General features: G+C 46.9%; 1 protein-coding gene across 2 annotated transcripts in view; it reads right to left on the minus strand.

Moving 5' to 3' along the window:
* The window catches only part of ZZEF1 (zinc finger ZZ-type and EF-hand domain containing 1), a 79,307-nt gene that overhangs the window by 13,786 nt on the left and 47,812 nt on the right, over positions 1 to 17,709 (minus strand). For both annotated transcript variants that reach the window (XM_077311350.1, XM_077311351.1), the window contains exons 31-47: positions 16,748 to 16,867; positions 15,522 to 15,683; positions 14,639 to 14,768; positions 12,577 to 12,715; positions 11,345 to 11,510; positions 9,583 to 9,845; positions 8,412 to 8,569; positions 6,974 to 7,157; positions 6,739 to 6,875; positions 6,023 to 6,300; positions 5,423 to 5,597; positions 5,149 to 5,281; positions 4,249 to 4,445; positions 3,071 to 3,190; positions 2,050 to 2,238; positions 1,375 to 1,475; positions 767 to 902 (exon numbers count right to left, since the gene is read on the minus strand). In XM_077311350.1, coding sequence (XP_077167465.1) covers positions 767 to 902; positions 1,375 to 1,475; positions 2,050 to 2,238; positions 3,071 to 3,190; positions 4,249 to 4,445; positions 5,149 to 5,281; positions 5,423 to 5,597; positions 6,023 to 6,300; positions 6,739 to 6,875; positions 6,974 to 7,157; positions 8,412 to 8,569; positions 9,583 to 9,845; positions 11,345 to 11,510; positions 12,577 to 12,715; positions 14,639 to 14,768; positions 15,522 to 15,683; positions 16,748 to 16,867 — 2,788 coding nt within the window. The remainder of the gene's footprint in view (positions 1 to 766; positions 903 to 1,374; positions 1,476 to 2,049; positions 2,239 to 3,070; positions 3,191 to 4,248; positions 4,446 to 5,148; positions 5,282 to 5,422; positions 5,598 to 6,022; positions 6,301 to 6,738; positions 6,876 to 6,973; positions 7,158 to 8,411; positions 8,570 to 9,582; positions 9,846 to 11,344; positions 11,511 to 12,576; positions 12,716 to 14,638; positions 14,769 to 15,521; positions 15,684 to 16,747; positions 16,868 to 17,709) is intronic.

Raw genomic sequence — 17,709 nt, forward strand, 5'->3', positions numbered from 1 at the left:
TTATTCTTCATTAATCTTGTTTACATCAAGACACAGCGAGATTGCTCCGCTAAATGTCAGCTTTCGGATTTCTTCCTTCCTCCCGAGGGAAAACTGCCCCTTCCTTCACAAAATCCTCATCGCTCCATTCTGCCAGGGAGCACACCAAAGAAATGGAACTGCCGTGGACACAATTACAATTCTGGGCCGTTCAGCACAGTGCTGCCTTGTCTGACTGACGGCAGCTTCCCAAGGTCACAGCCACGGAAAGGACTTTCTCAGCACCTGCTTGCTTGGTTGTTGCTGAGGTTCTGCACTCAGAACTTGTACTCCTGCTGGAGCGATAGCTTTGTGTCATGTCCGTCCCGTCCCCCACAATACCTTCTAGTGAGCAAAATAATCTTTTCTTGGGGAGGGGAGGGAAAGGAGAATCCTTTATTTCAGGACTCTCTATTGAAAGAGAGCCTTTGAGAACAATATGTTTGTACATTATTTCTGAGTGTTTTCAATGTTCCTGCCCCGCACAGGTAGAACGTTCTGCTAGCTGCAACCATATGTGAAGGATGTGTTGAAAGTCCTTTTCTGTAAACAAGCAGCCAAGCTTATCCTAGAATCATAGAGTCGGAAGGGACCTCCAGGGTCATCTACTCCAACCTCCGGCAGAATGCAGGAAATTCACAGCTACCTGCCGACCTACAGTGACCCCAATTCCATGCCCAACGCACTATACCACTATATCCCATTGCACTTGTGTTTCTTCTGTGTTGGTGCAGCACGGGACACTCACCAGGCAGGGCAAGATGATCATATCAGTATCTACTGCTTTAGAACTCTGCTCCTCCGAGGGCAAGCGCTTGCAGGGCTGCCACTTCTGAGCCAGAGTTCGGATCCTCTCGTCAGTTGTGACCACATCCCCGTCAAACCTTAACCGAACCGACAAAAACACACCATTTCATGGTCAGAGTTGACCTCTTTAGAAACAGGATTTACATGCGTAGCCTTGCTGGTTTTGCATGCCCAAAGCTATTCTGTACCTACACCTTTCTTCTTCCCAAGTCCAGCTGCAGGTTGTTTTGTTTGTTGGTTTTCATTGGGGGAAATCACAGCTTGACGAGGGTTGCAAATCAGATGCTATTTTGTGCCCCTTTCAGATCACATTTGCAAGATGCAAATGGCATCAAAAGCAAACCTGGTTTGCAATTGGACTGTTTCCTTCACTCTGCTTCCCACTGGAGCGATGGCCACATCTAGGAAACACTTCCCCCCTAAGCAAGTTTCCAAAATGCTGAAAGGTCAGCTCTATGCACCCTTTATCATAATTCTGTTCAAAGCCCATTTGTCAAATCACTTTGTGTACCTCTGTTTCTCTGGTGCCAACCTCGTGAATTCTCTTACCTCTTCTGGACCTCCAGGAAGAAAGAATCTGTTTTCTTCATCTGCAGTTCGTACATGGCCCGAAGGATGTGCAGAGGCGCATCAAGAGCATCATGTGTCATCTGGAACAAAAGTTTGGCCGAGATCAGAACAGAAAGGCTGAAGGACAGGTGGATGGGGAAAGGTGCTGGTACTATTTTCCCAGCCAGAAAAAGCCTTATCTTTGGCACCTATGAGAAAGGGGGAAAGCTGCCTCAATAGTTTCAGAGGGAAAGATAAGAAAGCAATTACAGTAGCAGTACAAGAGGGGCAGAGAACTACATTTAAACTGCTTGGAGTATGACAGTATTGACCTGCCTATTTCTAGCCTAAATCAAAGTTTAGTGTGATGTCTGAATCCAACCAGATTGTAAAGGAACTCAGTTTTTCCAGCCATCAAAAGACAGAGACTTTGCCTATCAATAATACAACCTATTCATACCATCACGTTCTCACACCTTCAACTTGCAAGAAAACTGGGCACGGACTCTTAATATCAAAGGAGAGAGCTAAGACAAGGAAGGCTTTTATGCCTGATATTGTACACTATGATACAGAGCTGTTTTCCTTTTGCTGCTTGGCTCAACTACAGCCGTGAAAATCCTTACACACTTCCCTCATTCCCTTATGCCCAACAAATCCGCATCCCCAAAGTACCAAGAAGCAGATTTTGGTGGCTTCATCCAAGCCCTCCAGAGGGTCAGGCCTATTCTGGTCTGCATCAGTCGGCGTGACGACAGACTGCTCCACCGCTTGATCCTCATCCCTCTCCTCCAGTCTGGGGTCCTTCTGCTCAGCTAAGGAGCTGATTTCCTTTTTCGAGGAGTAAAGCATGATGGATAAGATCTAGAGGAGAATGAAACAGGCAGCATTCAACTTTGGAGGGCACAAGGGACAACTGAGACCCAGCCTGTGCACCAATGTTCTACACTCGAAGTTTGTTTGTTTGTTTATTTATAATTACACTTGTATTCCGCCCTTTCCCTGGCAGCTCAGGGTGGCTCACATCAAATTTAAATACAATTAACTTAAGTATATCATGTAAATTTAAATAAAAAACTGAGCCAGGGTTCAGGTTTATTAAATAGCCATTCACTTTATCTTTACAGGAGGTCTTCATCCTCCCCCATTTCAAAGACTGGAGAAGTGAGGTACAGAATTCTTTATAGGGGGATGAGCAACTCCTGCAAAGAAAGTGAAGTCCTTCATAGAATGTATGCACAACGATTTGTTTTTTACAGCATCATCTAGGGCAGGGGTAGTCAACCTGTGGTCCTCCAGATGGCATAGACTTTTGCCAAGGGACGTTGCCGCCACCTGAGCCCCTGCTCCACTTGCTTTCCTGCCAGCGCCCATGACTTCCTGCTGCCCGCTGGGGGGCCGCTGCCAACAGCAGCTGCGCAGTGCCACGCCGAGGGGGAGCCCCAGCCACGGCGGCCGCTGGAGAGCACCAAAGGTGAGATGGCGGCAGAGTGGCAGGGCAGCCCCCGAGGCAGCAGCTGGGGAGGAGGAGGACGAGGAGGAGCCACGGCCCGGTACCAACTAATCCACGGACTGGTACCGGTCCCTGGACCGGGGGTTGGGGACCATTGCCCTAAACTACCACATTTTCATATCTGATGAATTTAAGCATGAAGGGCTGATTTCTCAATCCCATCAAATTGAAAGAGCCTGTCACCTCTAAGTCTCGGAGAAGCCACGTCTTGCTGAAGCCGGTCCCTTTGCTGCACTTCTTCACCAGCAGCTTCAATAAGCCCGACTGAAGGAAGGCAGTGCGGATTTCTTCGAAGGCGTGCGTCTGCCGAAGACATTGCTTTGTTAAGTCAGGTGGGTCAGGTCTGGGTGACGGGAGGCGGCCTTGGCACTCCACATCAACAGTGTCTCTTAAGACTCCCGAAAGAGGAGTAGGAGAGAAACTTACATCGATTTATGGTAAGTAGACCGTGATTGCCCTGTTTATTATTTCTTTCTGGAACTGCACAGGCAGCTCACACACGCAAATAAAGCCAAACCAAGAAATAACACGTACACAAAAAAATTAATTAAGCGACAACAAAGAAGCAACAAGCAGAATTATCTAGCGTGAGACCTAAACTACAGTTGTCCCATGCATTCTTAAATATCCATACCTTTCCTTGTCATCTGAACCTATTGATCTGACACACCCTTCAACCTTTCTTCCCAAGAAGTTTGGGACAGAGTACACAGTGGATTTTTACCGTTAACAACAACCTTGGGAGGTAGGTTTAGGTTCAGAGAGAATGATGGGACCAAGTCACTCTGAGAGTCTTATGAAGGACAAGGATTTTGAACCTGACCTCTCCTAGATCTTAGTCCAGTACTACTGCACACTGCTGTTCTTCAAAGAAAAGAAGGCAAGAAAGCTCCACAAGGTAATTTCCAAACTGTGAAACTGCTACTAATTTTTTTGTGAGAATGAGATAATTATCACATATTATGTGGAAACACATCTCTGAAGGCTGGAGGAGACTGAGCGCTCAGGCAGAGGCCGGCGTGGGGAGAAGACGAATGGGTGTGGTGGTGGCTGGTCAGGCCTGGTACTGTGCTCTGCTTGTGCCACCGCCACCCCGTGGCTGCACTCTCCCAGTGAGACAGCACCAGCTGTCACAGGGGCTGGGGTGTGATGGGTGGATGTCATGTCCGTAGTCATTTCCGTCCTGCAAGAGCCCCTGAACACGACATACAATGTGTTTCCATATCAACAACCAATGTGATGGAATGGCTAGACTGCTGTACTTCGGATGGGGAGACCAGGGTTCAAATCTCTGTTTTACAATGAAGCCATGTACTCACCCCCACCACACAGCAGGGGGAGATGGGGCTTCAGAACTATACCTTGAGCGTCCTGTAAAGTCCCTTCAGGGCGAGAGACAAGACCCAGGATGCTTCTACTGCCTCAGCACAGCTGCTATCGATGCTTGTCTGGAGGAGATGACTGGTTATGAAGACGAAATGCTTGAGGTATTGGCGCAGCTGGCTCTGCGATTCACAGTTATCTTGGCCGCACTTCTGAACCAGCTGGTAGTCTTTCACTAGAAGCAAAGGTGGGGGGGGGGGGGGGGAGAAGGGGATCATATTGCTGCCTGTCAGTATCTCAAGAAAGTTAAGCTTTGTGTAGTCAGCTCCTAAGCCTAAAAAGCTAGTAATGCTTGTATGTTGAACACCAATCCTCTAACATCCCTGGCCTGAGGGAGGTTCGCTTGGCCTTGACCCGGTCCAGGGCCTTTTTGATCCTGGCTCCGACCTGGTGGAATGAGCTGTAGGGCCTGCAAGATGGAGCTCTTCTGCCAGGTCTTTGCCAGGGCAAGTAAGATCTAGGGTCCCTCCCGAGCCAGCCAGTAATCAGGCCACTCCTCATTAACCTCTAAGGTGGAGTGCGGCCTGTTGAACAGGAAGGGCAGGAGGGATACGACCGTCGTCAGGATGGGTTGATGTAACTGGTTTTTAAAAAACTCTTTTAATTGTTATATATGTTAAGGAGATTTTTTGTGGGATCTATGTGTGTTACCTGTCACAAGCCATCTTGTACGGGACTGGCGGGCTATAAATCAAATGATCTAATTATAAATCAACAAACTAATAAAAATAAGTTGTTTCATTATTACTTCCCCTTGTCAATTACCAGGCCACTTAACGGTAACCCAGAAAATCCCAGCCTCTGCCTCTTGATTCAAAGCGCTTTCTAGTCTGGTCGAGGCTTTCAGGGTTGGATGAAGGGAAAGACCATGAGAGAACCTGATTTCCTTTTTTGGGTTTTGACATCCACCACCACGGCCCTGTTCTTCTCTGTGAAGTGCTTGAGAATGATCACGTTGTGGGCTTCGTTTGCATTATCCATGTACACCGATCGAGTGCCCATGCACAGGACCTGCAAGGGCAACGACAACAACAACAATGCCTTTTACGTGTTGTTTATCCCACCAATGTGGCTTTGACCACTAACTTTTCAAAAATTCCCATTGTCTTCTTTCCAAAAGCGTTCAACAACCCCTTGGCCTAATAAGCTTACCTCCGGAAAGCCCACGAGTACCAATAAGGTGAAGATGTTTGTGTGTTTCAGCTGGAAGGGCAGCTGCTTGATGCAATGGTCGGTGAAAGCGGCAATCACCGCATGCCACTGGGCGGAGGAATTCAGCGCTCGAAGGATGTCTGCCATGGTGCATGCCCAGTCTAGGCCTACACGGCTGGAAAGCAAGGATTAGGATTAATGGAGGTCTGCCATAGGAGGTGAAAATGAGAGAGAGAACTGCTGAGGATGCTGCCCACCCCCCTCCTAAACTTGGTACTCAGAAGGACACCGCCTCCAAATTGGAGGCTCCATTTAGCCACCTTGTTAATAGACTGATTTCTCCGTGGATTTGCCTAATTGCCTTTCAAAGCCATCTGGCAGGTGTCGGCAGCACTGAAATATATTCTTAATAAACATCTATGCTAATAGCTATCATCACATTTGGTGCCAATGTTCACAGGGCGTGAGGACAAGCAGGCCAAATATGGACTGTGGATCCTGAAATACAGCCCCATAGTGCTAGGGATCTATGGCAGGCGCACCCAGGTGAAGAGCAGCTACCAGAAGCTAAGTACTTGAAGGCCCTAACTGAAGCAGTACCTGTCCAAGCAGACGGCTCCCAGGCTGAAAAGGAGATGGGTCGTCTTCCAGCCTTCCGGCACCGTGGAGCCATCTCCGGCAGCAACGAGGCTATGCTTAGCTGAGAGGACCTTGGTCACTGCAGCGTCCACTTCGGCAGGAGCCAGCCTCCGAACCAACTGGCCCAGGAGTCCCAAGGTCAAGTGGTAGGTTTCGTTCAAATGGCCGGCGTTGGAGATGACTACTTGAAACATGATGGGCAGGATCTGGTCCAGGTTAATCAGGGTTGCTGCTGAGCCCTTTGGAGAGAAATAGGTGAGTTAGGGAAGTCATCCATAGGACTGGTCAAGCAGTTTGCTTGATCTCTAGGCTTCTGCTCCTGGCCTGTTAAGATCCAGAAATCTTCCTCTCGGTCCGTTTGAATGCCAATCTCAATGAGAACAGTGGTGGAAAGGGAATTAAAACAGTGAAAGAAGCAGACCCCTCAAATTACTGCAGCTGGCAACTGCTTTTCCATTTTAGAGTTAGCTTTCTGGGGGGATTTCTTGCAGTAGAAACCCCGCACGGTCAGGCTAGAGCTCCCTCTCTCTAGAAGTACGTTCATATGCCAAGGGAAGCAAGCAGCCTGGACAAAACAGCCACAAACTAGGCCTTCTGCTTTTCCAATAGCCACTGGCCTTATTTCCCACCAACCCAACCCCTTTTCCACCTTCCCCAGTTTATGCTGGGTCTCTTACCAATTTCAAGGGGGGCAACATGGCTGCCAACAAGCCAAGAATCCTCTTCTGTGAACATTCCGCAAAGGCCTGTTCTTGGCTAAGCGTCACCTTTATGTCAGCCGGTTTTGGAGGCAGAACTTCAGCCGTTGGATCATCTGCAACAAGTTCCCCCAGGTTGAGTTGGAAGCTGCCGGGTGCCCCCCTGCCCCGCAATGTTTAATTGCCATGGGAAGAAACAGGAACGGATCTTTACCCAGTAGCTCTGCAGAGACCCCCTCTTTTGCAGTCAAGTCTGGGCTCAGGGCAAGTGCCTCTTTGTCTGGCAAGCTCTCCTCTGTCTTTGGTGGAAGGCCATCGGAAGGCTCCGTCTTCGTTTTCGGTCTCCCTTCTTGTTTGGTATCTACAGAGGCCTGAATTTCGTTAGCATTTCCATTCGCCTAGGAATAAATTACAGACTACATTGCAGCAAGTATTTCACTGTGTTGTCAGACAAAGTGAGCCTCTCTCTGTGTGTGAAGTGTTTCCTGTAGCTTCCCCCTCCCACTGCCCATGCCACACACACACACACACACCCAGGAGCAAAAGTAAGGCTGGTCTGCAACCTTTATTTTAGTCTGCTACGCTGATGGTAGAAAAGAAGGAAGGAGGAGGGAGGACAAGATTAGTCTTTATCCTTCCCCCCCCCCCACCAGTTTGGTGCTCCACCTAACTCTGGCTCAGAGGCCATTTTGCTGCTGACCAGGGACAGCCAGATACTAATAGTAACTTCCCATGATTTCTGCCATCTGGAGCATCAGTGTTTTATATGGAAAGAATCTGCAACTGAATATCCTTTAGGTAAGAGTTGTGGCTGTTGTTTATTTGCACACCTGCACAGTAACCCGTCCAGAGAGCTCAAGGCAGCTGAACAATTCACCTACGTCTTTTTAGTTTGCTCACCCTTTCCCCAACCTAGCCAAGAGACTTTAAGGATGCCTCAAACAGTCAGCTTCGCAGTGCTTTTGGGAGGCGCTCTGGCTTTGATCCTAAGTAAGCCCACAGTGGGCAGAAGTCCTGATACTGGGGGACACTCCTCTCTGGGCACTGCCATTAAGTTTCCACCCAAAACTGAAAGTCAATCCAGATGTCCTAGCCCGCCCAGAAAGCCTCAAAAAGGACTGACAAGTCATCAACGCATTTGGACTTGTGGGCTTTCTTTTACTTCCTACGAGATTACAAAACACAATCAGGGAGCCGTGATATACATAGGAACTCCAATACCCAAGGAGGGGATTCCTTCCCCCCCCACTTTATTCCCAAGCACTGTCAACTAAGAGAGGGAAGCCCCCACCCCCAGCAAATATCATAGCACCTGTCCAACTTCCCCCCTTGACATTTATGCCAGTGAACTTAGCATGGTGAAAGGTCTCCTCCACCACTCTACCTGTGGCAGGTCCCTAACCACCTCTGCCATCAAAAATTCTGTTGTCAGCCCACCACACTTGTGGAGGAAAAAGATAATGCTGTTTTACTTTTAATGACATTTAATAGCAGTAAACCTTAGATCCTCCCGAGTTTGCATAAAAATCTCTTTGGTGCCCACATAGTCCTAATCTGCGGATTCAGATGTCCACAGATGGGGGTGGGTGGGACGTGCTGCTGATAGTATGTAGATGGGATTTAAAGGATACTTAAAAAGAGAGAATATTTACATTGAAATGGATGGAAGGTGCTGATGCCGCTTTACTGCTGTCCTTGCCTTCTTTGCTGTGCACATTACTCTCTGTGTCATAATCAACAGATGGCTTCCCCTTTTCGGACAAAGATTCACCCTCTGGGAACATGTTGAGCAGAGCTAGAGCATCCACACCTAGACATGAAGGGATAGAAAGTGAGATATTTGAGAGGAGAATATTAACACACCAAATCATCGGTGTGTACACATAGCAAGCAAGAAGGGGGACCTAAGTAAAGCATCTTCAAGCGAAAGCAAGCTACCTCAGAAGAAAGCAACTGAGGTCTGTGGGATATGGGGGAGCAGGTCTACCATTGCTCCTATATCCATCAGTGGCAATTTCACCTGCAGCAACGGGGACATCCTGCTCCTTCATGGAGGAAGGGAAGGGGACAAGTTCTTCGCGCTCTGATGAAAAATACAGATCAGATCTGGGAACTTTCTGGACAGGAATGCTGTGATTGTCATGGGAGGTGTCAGGAAAGGCTGTCTTCCTCTTTGAGAAGCAACACGGTACGGGAACAGTAGTCGTCTACCCTTCCACACTCAAGGCCCATCATCAGCCACTGTTTACAGCAGAGGCACAATTAGCTTCACCCGCATGTCAGCAAGTTATGTTAGTCATGTGACAGGAAGAGGTCGGACTCCCAGAACCTGCCCATGCTGAATAGAAATCCTTTCCATTTCTGAGCGGCCTGGCTTTGCTATCTATGCCAAGAGATCGGAAGGTATGGGATCCTCGATTGCTCCATCCACACCCTAACAGTAGATCATCCCACAGAACAGCAGCTAACAAGAGACTCACAATCCATCTGAGGTCCCATCTCAGGGGTTGAAGACAGCTTGGAGCAGACTAATGATCCAGCACTCTAAGCAAGATGACCTACTACACAGGCTTGGAAGGGCTCCGACAGCCTAGGTCCCTGCCTTCCCGTGAAGTTATGAGATACAGGAAAGGAAGCATTCTAGAGGTCCATGCCCCGAATAAGCCAGGGACAGTATGGATTCAGAAGTGCTGAAAGAGGATGTTCAGTCTTGATATACACTACAAAGAAATCAGTATAGGGGGAAAAAAGAAAGCTTGATGGGCATGCAGAGTCTGTGTCAGGATGCCTTTAGTTCAAGAAACCATGATGCTCTCTGTTCACCTTTTCCATGCTGAGCTCTCATCAGGCAATCCCCAATAAGATGAATGCACTCCTGCTGCAGGGCTCGGCCATGGGAGAGGACTGCAGGGTCAAGGACCTCGCCTTCCACTTTCTCGCCACTTGCCAAGTCGGCACTGTAGAGAGTCAAAGCAGCAAACAGCAGCCAGGAGTAGTTGTGAAGGTACGGCTGGATGAGCCTGTGCTGACTGCTGAGCCGAATAGTCACCATCGGATACGCTGTGATGCTGTGGGTGGGAAGGTGGCTGGAAAAGGATGAATGGGCTTCAGGTTAGACAGGCCAGCAGGCATTTTGCTTCACAAAAGGGGTGTTATGTATGTGTAAGAACATAAAGAGCCCTGCTGGATCAGACCAGTGGTCCATCTAGTCCTGCATCCCGTCTCACACGGTGGTCAACCAGTTCCTCTGGCGAGCCAACAACAGGGCATAAAGGCTGAGGCCTTCCCCGGATGTTGCCTCTTGCCTCTGAATGTGGAAGTTGATATTATTCGTGAAACTATCTAATCCCCTTTTAGAACAGTTTATTCCAGTGGCCATCGCTATACCCTCTGGCTGCGAATTCCACATTTTAACCATTCTGTGTGTCAAGTAGCATTTCCTTTTGTTGACCCAAACTTACTGCCCGTCAGTTTCCCTGGATGCCCTCAAGTTCTAGTATTTTGGGCGAGGGAAGAAAGATTTCTGCTTGTCCGTTTTTTCCACCCCATGTGTAATTTCATAAACATCTATCCTTATTGTCTTTATTTAGGGATACAGAACTATCCTCAGGTGACGAAGCCAGCTACCCAGCCCCAAGGAGGGAGATCCGCAGACAATATCCTGAAGAGTATTCTTCATAGGACAGACAACAGCCAGTCTACACTATGGACAGCCTCATCCTATTAGTCATACTGCAGTGGGACAAAACGATGGGAACGGGCTTTTAAGCAATCCCATTTGAGGACAAGTACACAAAAAGATGCCTTATGCCAGGACAAACCAATGATCCACCTGGTCCAAAGCTCTCTGCTCTCACCTGCAACAGCCAAAGGAAAACATCCCCCTGCTATCCTCCAAAAGTAAACCACGGCCTCCAAGTCACAGCCTATGATTAGCATCTCAGGGCAGAAAGATGTGGGTTCTCCACCCCACCCCACCCCATTTTATTTTCACAATCACCTTACAAAGCAAGTTAGGACTGACAACAAATTACCCAAGGTCACAATTGAACCCAGAGTCTCCTTCACCCAAATATAAAATCCAATTAATTAAGCCGTACAGGTGCTCATATTCTCATTTAATTGGCAATGTTGTGGTGGACATTTTGTAGGATGGACACAGCCTGCCACCCAACAGGGAGTGGGGCGGCACTGCAGGAAAGACAGCATTGCTCCTTGGAAAATGAGGAAGAGGGAAGGGCTAGGCAAGCTGGGCGTGGACTCATAGACTCATAGAGTTGGAAGGGACCTCCTGGGCCATCTAGTCCAACCCCCTGTACTATGCAAGACACTCACATCCCAATCGCTCATCTACTGTAGCCTGCCACCCCTTTGCCTTCACAGAATCAGCCTCTCTGTCAGATGGCAATCTAGACTCTGTTTAAAAATTTCCAAATGCACCATGGACTCGGGTTGCAACAAGAGACAATTCTCTGTTTTCGGGCCTCCCCACACTACCATGTGGTGGCATTGACAAAGAGATGCAAGGCTGTGCCCATATTTTTAATATTCAAACTTCTCCTGAAGGACGAGGGCGCATCAGTACCTCTCAGAGTATTTCTTGGAAGAGTAACACCCGAAGCAGAGGTCAAAGTCTTTGCACACATTGCAATGCATACGCTGGCCCACAATGATCCCTTGGCAATGGTCGCAGACATACTCCATGTTAACCATTTCGTGGTTGTCCTCGTGACCTTCGGGTTTCACTCCACCTGCACAGGAGAGGCAAAAATAAACATTAAACAGAACAAGCAGGGGTGTATAAACCCCATCTCTGTGTTTTTTTCACGATGCAACTGTATGCTTCCTATTTATTTTAGAGCAGGCCAAGTGCTTAAGGCTACAGACCTAAAAATCTTCATATGGCTGAGAACCAGAAGCCAAGGATGGGTCATTTTATCAGCTAATCTGAGACATGTTTGCATCCATTAACTACTACCCCTTCTAGTCTACATTTGAACAGGAGCCAAATAGATGCCTCTAGGAAGCATATACAAAATCAAGAAAACAACCATTCCTCTTTGTCATCTGTTCCAACATATGATGTTCTAAGGTCCACTGCCTCTGAACAAGAAGGCGACATTCAATTAGCATAGACTAAGGAAAAAATGCTAATGAATTAGCTCTGTACCCAAACCTGCCCTTGCTATCTCTTTAGTGATTTTATCATCTCTCCTTTCCCCATTATGAATCATTTGCGATGGAATGGAGGAAAAACTAGAGCTGATCCTCTCTATTGGCAAAACCTCCAGGTCCCAAACCAGCAGTTCTGGGGAATTCCGTTAGGAGGACGAATTGGCTTTTATACCCCGCTTTTCACTGCCCAAAGCGGCTTACAACCGCCTTCCCTTCCTGTGAGGGAAGTGAGGCTGAGAGAAACTGCTCTGTGAGAACAGCTTCTAGCAGTGCTATGACAAGCCCAAGGTCACTCAGCCGGCTGCATGTGGAGGAGTGGGAAATCAAACCCAGCTAACCAGATTAGAAGCCGCCGCTCTTAACCACTACACCAAAAGCTGGCTTCTGCTCATAAGTTCTCTCTACTTCCCTCCCCTTGCTATCTAAGCATTCTTATATCCCCCAGTTTCACTAAACCTCCCTCCAATAGAGTGGATGTCATGATCCACTTCTGAATCCAGGAAGCTGATATATACTCACAACGAAGCCTCATGAAAAAATATCTCCCCTGAACCTGCACTTTTTTTTGTTTTTTAACCGCTGTTCCAGAGGCAACTCAACAGGTCCTTAAGGAAGTTACGGCTTTTCTGGCAGCTTGCTTACCCAAGAAGCATGTCTTGCAAAGATCCATATCGTTGCACTGCATGCAGTGGTAGCGGTGCCAGGGCGCAATCTCATCACAGCCGTCACAGGATATGTCAACATGCAACGGGTCGCAGTAGCGAGCAATGAACATGTGCATCTGGAACGAGACAGACACGTTTTTTTCTTGGCTGTGTTTGCAAAAGCCTTTGTTTGTGGAATAAATGAAACCAGGGGAGCTACCCAAGCTTGAGAGAGCTGTGAGGGTATGGGACTAATTAAGGAGCCAGCTGGGCTATACAGCCTCTAGGTCAGGGGTAGTCAAAACTGCGGCCCTCCAGATGTCCATGGACTACGAATGCTGGCAGGGGCTCGTGGGAATTGTAGTCCATGGACATCTGGAGGGCTGCAGTTTGACTACCCCTGCTCTAGGTAATGGAACAGAAGATGGGCTCTTTCTCCAGCTAATCAGGTAACGGTAAGCAGAAGATGAAGATTTCTTTAGACAAACAAACAAAAACGCTTGGAGCGCTTCACAAAGAGAACAACCTCTCAGAGTTGGCCTCTTCCCCAAAACATGCCTACACAGTATGAACCCCAAGGAAGAACTTAAATTAACTAAAGGGATAACCATAGAACGGCTGCAGTCGAAACAAGGAAGTCTGGTGGCATCTTAAAGAGAAACAGATTTTTGCCTCCTCAGATTTTGTCCGCCGGAACTATCCCGATTGGATGCAGGAGGGGCAGGGGCTCAAGGACAACCTGTCCCGGCTCAAACCCCAGCCTGCAGCCCGGAGCAAAGCTCGTGACTGGCTGCCATCTTTCAATCGAAAAGGCTTTCTGATGGAGGATGAGGAAGACTGGTAAGCAACTCAGCTTTCCTTAGCTGCTGTGTGATTTCATTACCCCTTCAAAAGTTCCTTCCTCCCAGGAGGGGTGAGCAGGGAAGTATTCCATTGAGCCCCGCCCCCCCGAGGAAGCCATTTTGAGGTTACTCACCACCCCCTCAATATTCCAGTGGTGCCCACAGCCTCAAAAATGTTGGGGACCCCTAATCCAGACAGTGTATTTCAGCTTCCCTCTCTACAGAATTGTTATCCAATGTTTGGATGCAAAACTAGGTCTTTTTAGTATGAAGCACACACGGCCTTGTTTCTTAATCCCTGCCTTGCCTTTTAAGGAAAAAGGAACAATCTTGTGTTTCCCCGGAAGGCACATTGCACAGTTGCCTAGAGAAACAGTTTCTTTGAAATACCAGGAGAATTACAGCAAGGATATGAGGCAGACATTCAAAATTCCATGCATGCATCAACTAAGGATGAAGTCACAAAAAAAACCCTCTTAAGTGATCAATTCCAGATTCAGGGGGCGGCAAGTAACTGATTATTTGGGCTCTAATGCAGGGGTAGTCAACCTGTGGTCCTCCAGATGTTCATGGACTACAATTCCCATGAGCCCCTTGCCAGTGGTTGCTGGCAGGGGCTCATGGGAATTATAGTCCATGAACATCTGGAGGACCACAGGTTGACTACCCCTGCTCTAATGCACACAAAGATATGCTGCTACAAATTCATTTGCCTTTAAGGTGCCAGAAAATTCCTTTTTGTTCTTGCTGCAAGTCTGATCCTTTTATTTTTGGTTCAGTTGTTCTTTCTTCCCTCATCTAGCTACATTAATTCAGTTTGGAGGGGTGCGGAGAGCCTTCACTTTTAAGAGCAGCAGGAGTCATGTTGCACTCTTAAGATTTTTTGTCTTGCCTCCATGGAGGGAACAATTATCCAAGTGGAGATTCTCACTTTCCTGGGAGGTGGGAGGATTGCCTGTTCCAAACGATATTGCCCTCCCCCCAGACCAAGAATGTGAGCCCAAAATTCCTCCTCCTACACCCCATGAAAGTGAAAAACGTTGTCTGCAGTTGTATTCTCTGCTTTGATCCTCCTAACTTTTTGTTTAGCAAAACTGATCAGTGTAACCACACTTCACCTTAGGACTAGACCCCACTGTCGGAAGGCCAATGGTTCCAAGATCTATCCCTTCAACATATAAGCATCCTAACACAATACAGGATGAAAACTTCTCTTACCTTTCTCTGCTTCTCTGGAGCCACTTGGCTTATCTTGTCACACCAGGCCTCAAAGATGCCATCTTGACATTCATCCAGCCACTCCAAGTTCTGTCTGTAGTCTGCAATTTCGTCTTCTTCGCTCCGCTGACTAAGGAGAAAAATCGGAAGCTGCTGTAAGAATGACAGCAGTCTAATGACACAGAAAAGCCACTACTGGTCATATGAGGTCATAAACATCTCTGGAGGGCTGTGCCTCGCAAAGGTCGCAGACAACTTTTCTTGCCAAGTTGGAGGACTGTGGATGTCACAGAAAGAAGTGTACGGTGGGGGGGGGGGATATCAGCAATTTCTCAATGAACTTCTGGAACACTGTTGCCAAACTCAAGAACCCCTGCCCATGAACCACATCAGAAATATACAAAGTAAAACATAATTCAAGTTCAGGAAGAGACACCAACGGGATTTCTCACAGTTATTATGTGTCATAAGTCAAAGTTCACTTCGTCAGCTAGAAAATTTTATGTTTGTGGACTTAAATTTTGTTCTGCTCTCACAGAAGATGTGATATGAACTAAATGAGGCTAGCTCATGTCTGGAAACAACAAAGGCTTCCCTTAGAGAGGAAGTTCTGGATAGGCCAGGCACAAGCATAAATCAACTTCCTTTGCCATTCTTAAGTATCCTTAAAGTATCCTTAATTATGCACAGTCACAGTACCTTTTCACAGGTCACTTAAGGACGACAGTGATCTTTTAAAAAGCCAGGAAGAATCCAAGGTGAGCAAGACCTGAGTTCTTTTAGCCAAAGACACCTCAAGAAGATCCTGGGCCACCTCTGCCTCAATGGCTACACATTCAGTTGACGTTCTTCTCTATTTGACTGCTGTACTCTGCCGACTTACCAAATGATGCTCTCATGGGTACTTATGTTTTCCTGCGAAATGGTCATGAGGAGCTGTGGCAGCTGTATTTCCACAAAGAAGGACAGGTCGCGGGGCTCCCAACCCATATCCAGGAGGTGGAGGAGGGACGCCTGCACACAGGACAAGGCAGGGAGCAGTGATCTAAACAAATTGCAAGGACAAAGCAGGACAATTTGGTTATAACTCCCAGGAGCTGTGATCAACTACAAGGGAGAACAGACTTAATTAATTAGTTAATTAATTAATTATTAGACTTGTTACTCGCCTCTCCCCAGAGGCTCGAAGCGAGTTACAGCATAAAACCCCCAATAAAACCATACAATAAAATCCATAAAATTCCAATTACACAATAATATGCAAAAATAAATAATAGAACAGATGCGGCAAAAACTCCAATAATATCTATATAAATAACTATATAATAAAGATAAATAACTATATAGTAATATAAATAACTATATAATAAAGATAAATAACTATATAGTAATATAAATAACTATATAATAAAGATCACACTTTGAAGCCACAATGAAATCACCTTGGCTATTCTGCCAGAAGCATCAACTGCTTGTAAGGAAGAAAGGAAGATCAAATTTTTCTACACCTAACCCCACCCCAAAATACCCACCCCGTGTTGTAGCATCTTAAAAACTAACATATATTGTGGTATAAATTTTGAGGGACTGCAGATCAATTTAACTAATGTATCAAATGTTAGCACATTATATACACACAAAAACCAGAAGGGAAAAAACTGTAAACAGTGGGGTCAAAAGGGAATGAAATACAAGAAGCAGCCTGGCATTTCTTTGCCACACTCAACAGATACTACTGCCTCGGTGAAGGGGCAGTCCGATCGTCTTGAATACTTCTGCTATGGTCAAAATTGTCATAGGTTGTACTTCTAGCATTTCATTGCCTTTGGACATCACAGCTAGCCGTTTTCCCTCTAATGTACACATTATGCCAACTGAAGTTACACATCATGAAAATTCAAGCAACGATAGACATGCTAGCCTTGAAAACATGGTGACATTTTTTAAAAATTTAAAATACACTTGCAGGCTTGACGAGTAAGACACTATTTCATGGGATGCAGACGAGAGCAGAAAATGTCTGGCGAAACAACAAATCAATACTATACTGTGGAACGCCAAAACCACAGGGAGAGCCAGGCATGCGTAGAAATGAGTGATTGTCCATACTTGTCATTGAGGCTGCTAAATCCTTTTACAGCATTGACCAAAAAGAAAAGCAGCTGGTAGTAAGATTCCCGTATTTCTTGGCGTAGCTCAGCACCGCAACCTTCCAGATGTCCAAAGTAACTGGGAAAATAAAGATACAGGAGCCTCAGTGGTGACTATAATCCCAGCATTATGAAAGTTCTCACTGCAATGGCTGTTTTGAGCTACTGTACCTGCAGCTGCCATTGTGGCTTAGACCAGGGGTAGTCAACCTGTGGTCCTCCAAATGTCCATGGTCTACAATTCCTGTTAGCCCCTGCCAGCATTTGCTGGCAGGGGCTCATGGGAATTGTAGTCCATGGACATCTGGAGGACCAAAGGTTGACTACCCCTGGCTTAGACAGCATCATTCTCCAGGGTTGTTTTAATCTTATTCAAGTCACTTTCTGCATATGGCAGGGCAGACTCCACTACTTGAAACTGCAGGAGGAAGAGTCTAGCTTTAAGTATCCCTTTCCAGTGGTACCAATACAGTTTTAATCTCTCTCTCAACACACATACCCACCTCAACACTGCAAATCAATCATACTGATAAGCTACATGTAAGATATGAGGACATGACAAGCCCCACTGCTCAGTTCAGCTTAGTATAATAGCCCCTTCCTGTGCACAATGCAATTGCCTCCTTGGTCTGGACCAGACATGTTCAAGGTTTGTCCATGTTGTACTTACTTTCCTTTCCTAGCATTCAGTTTCCCCCCCCGGAAAAACCCACATTACCACTCTAAACCCCTGCCTAAAGTTTCAGCAGCTCCGTCAACAGCTGGGATGTTTATGAAAGTTCCATGCTAGCACACCAGCTCCACCAACTTAGGGTAGGGGTAGTCAACCTGTGGTCCTCCAGATATCCATGGAGTACAATTCCCATGAGCCCCTGCCAGCAGTTGCTGGCAGGGGCTCATGGGAATTGTACTCCATGGACA

The sequence above is a fragment of the Paroedura picta genome, chromosome 15 (genome assembly GCF_049243985.1).
Source record: "Paroedura picta isolate Pp20150507F chromosome 15, Ppicta_v3.0, whole genome shotgun sequence".
Lineage (NCBI taxonomy): Eukaryota > Metazoa > Chordata > Lepidosauria > Squamata > Gekkonidae > Paroedura > Paroedura picta.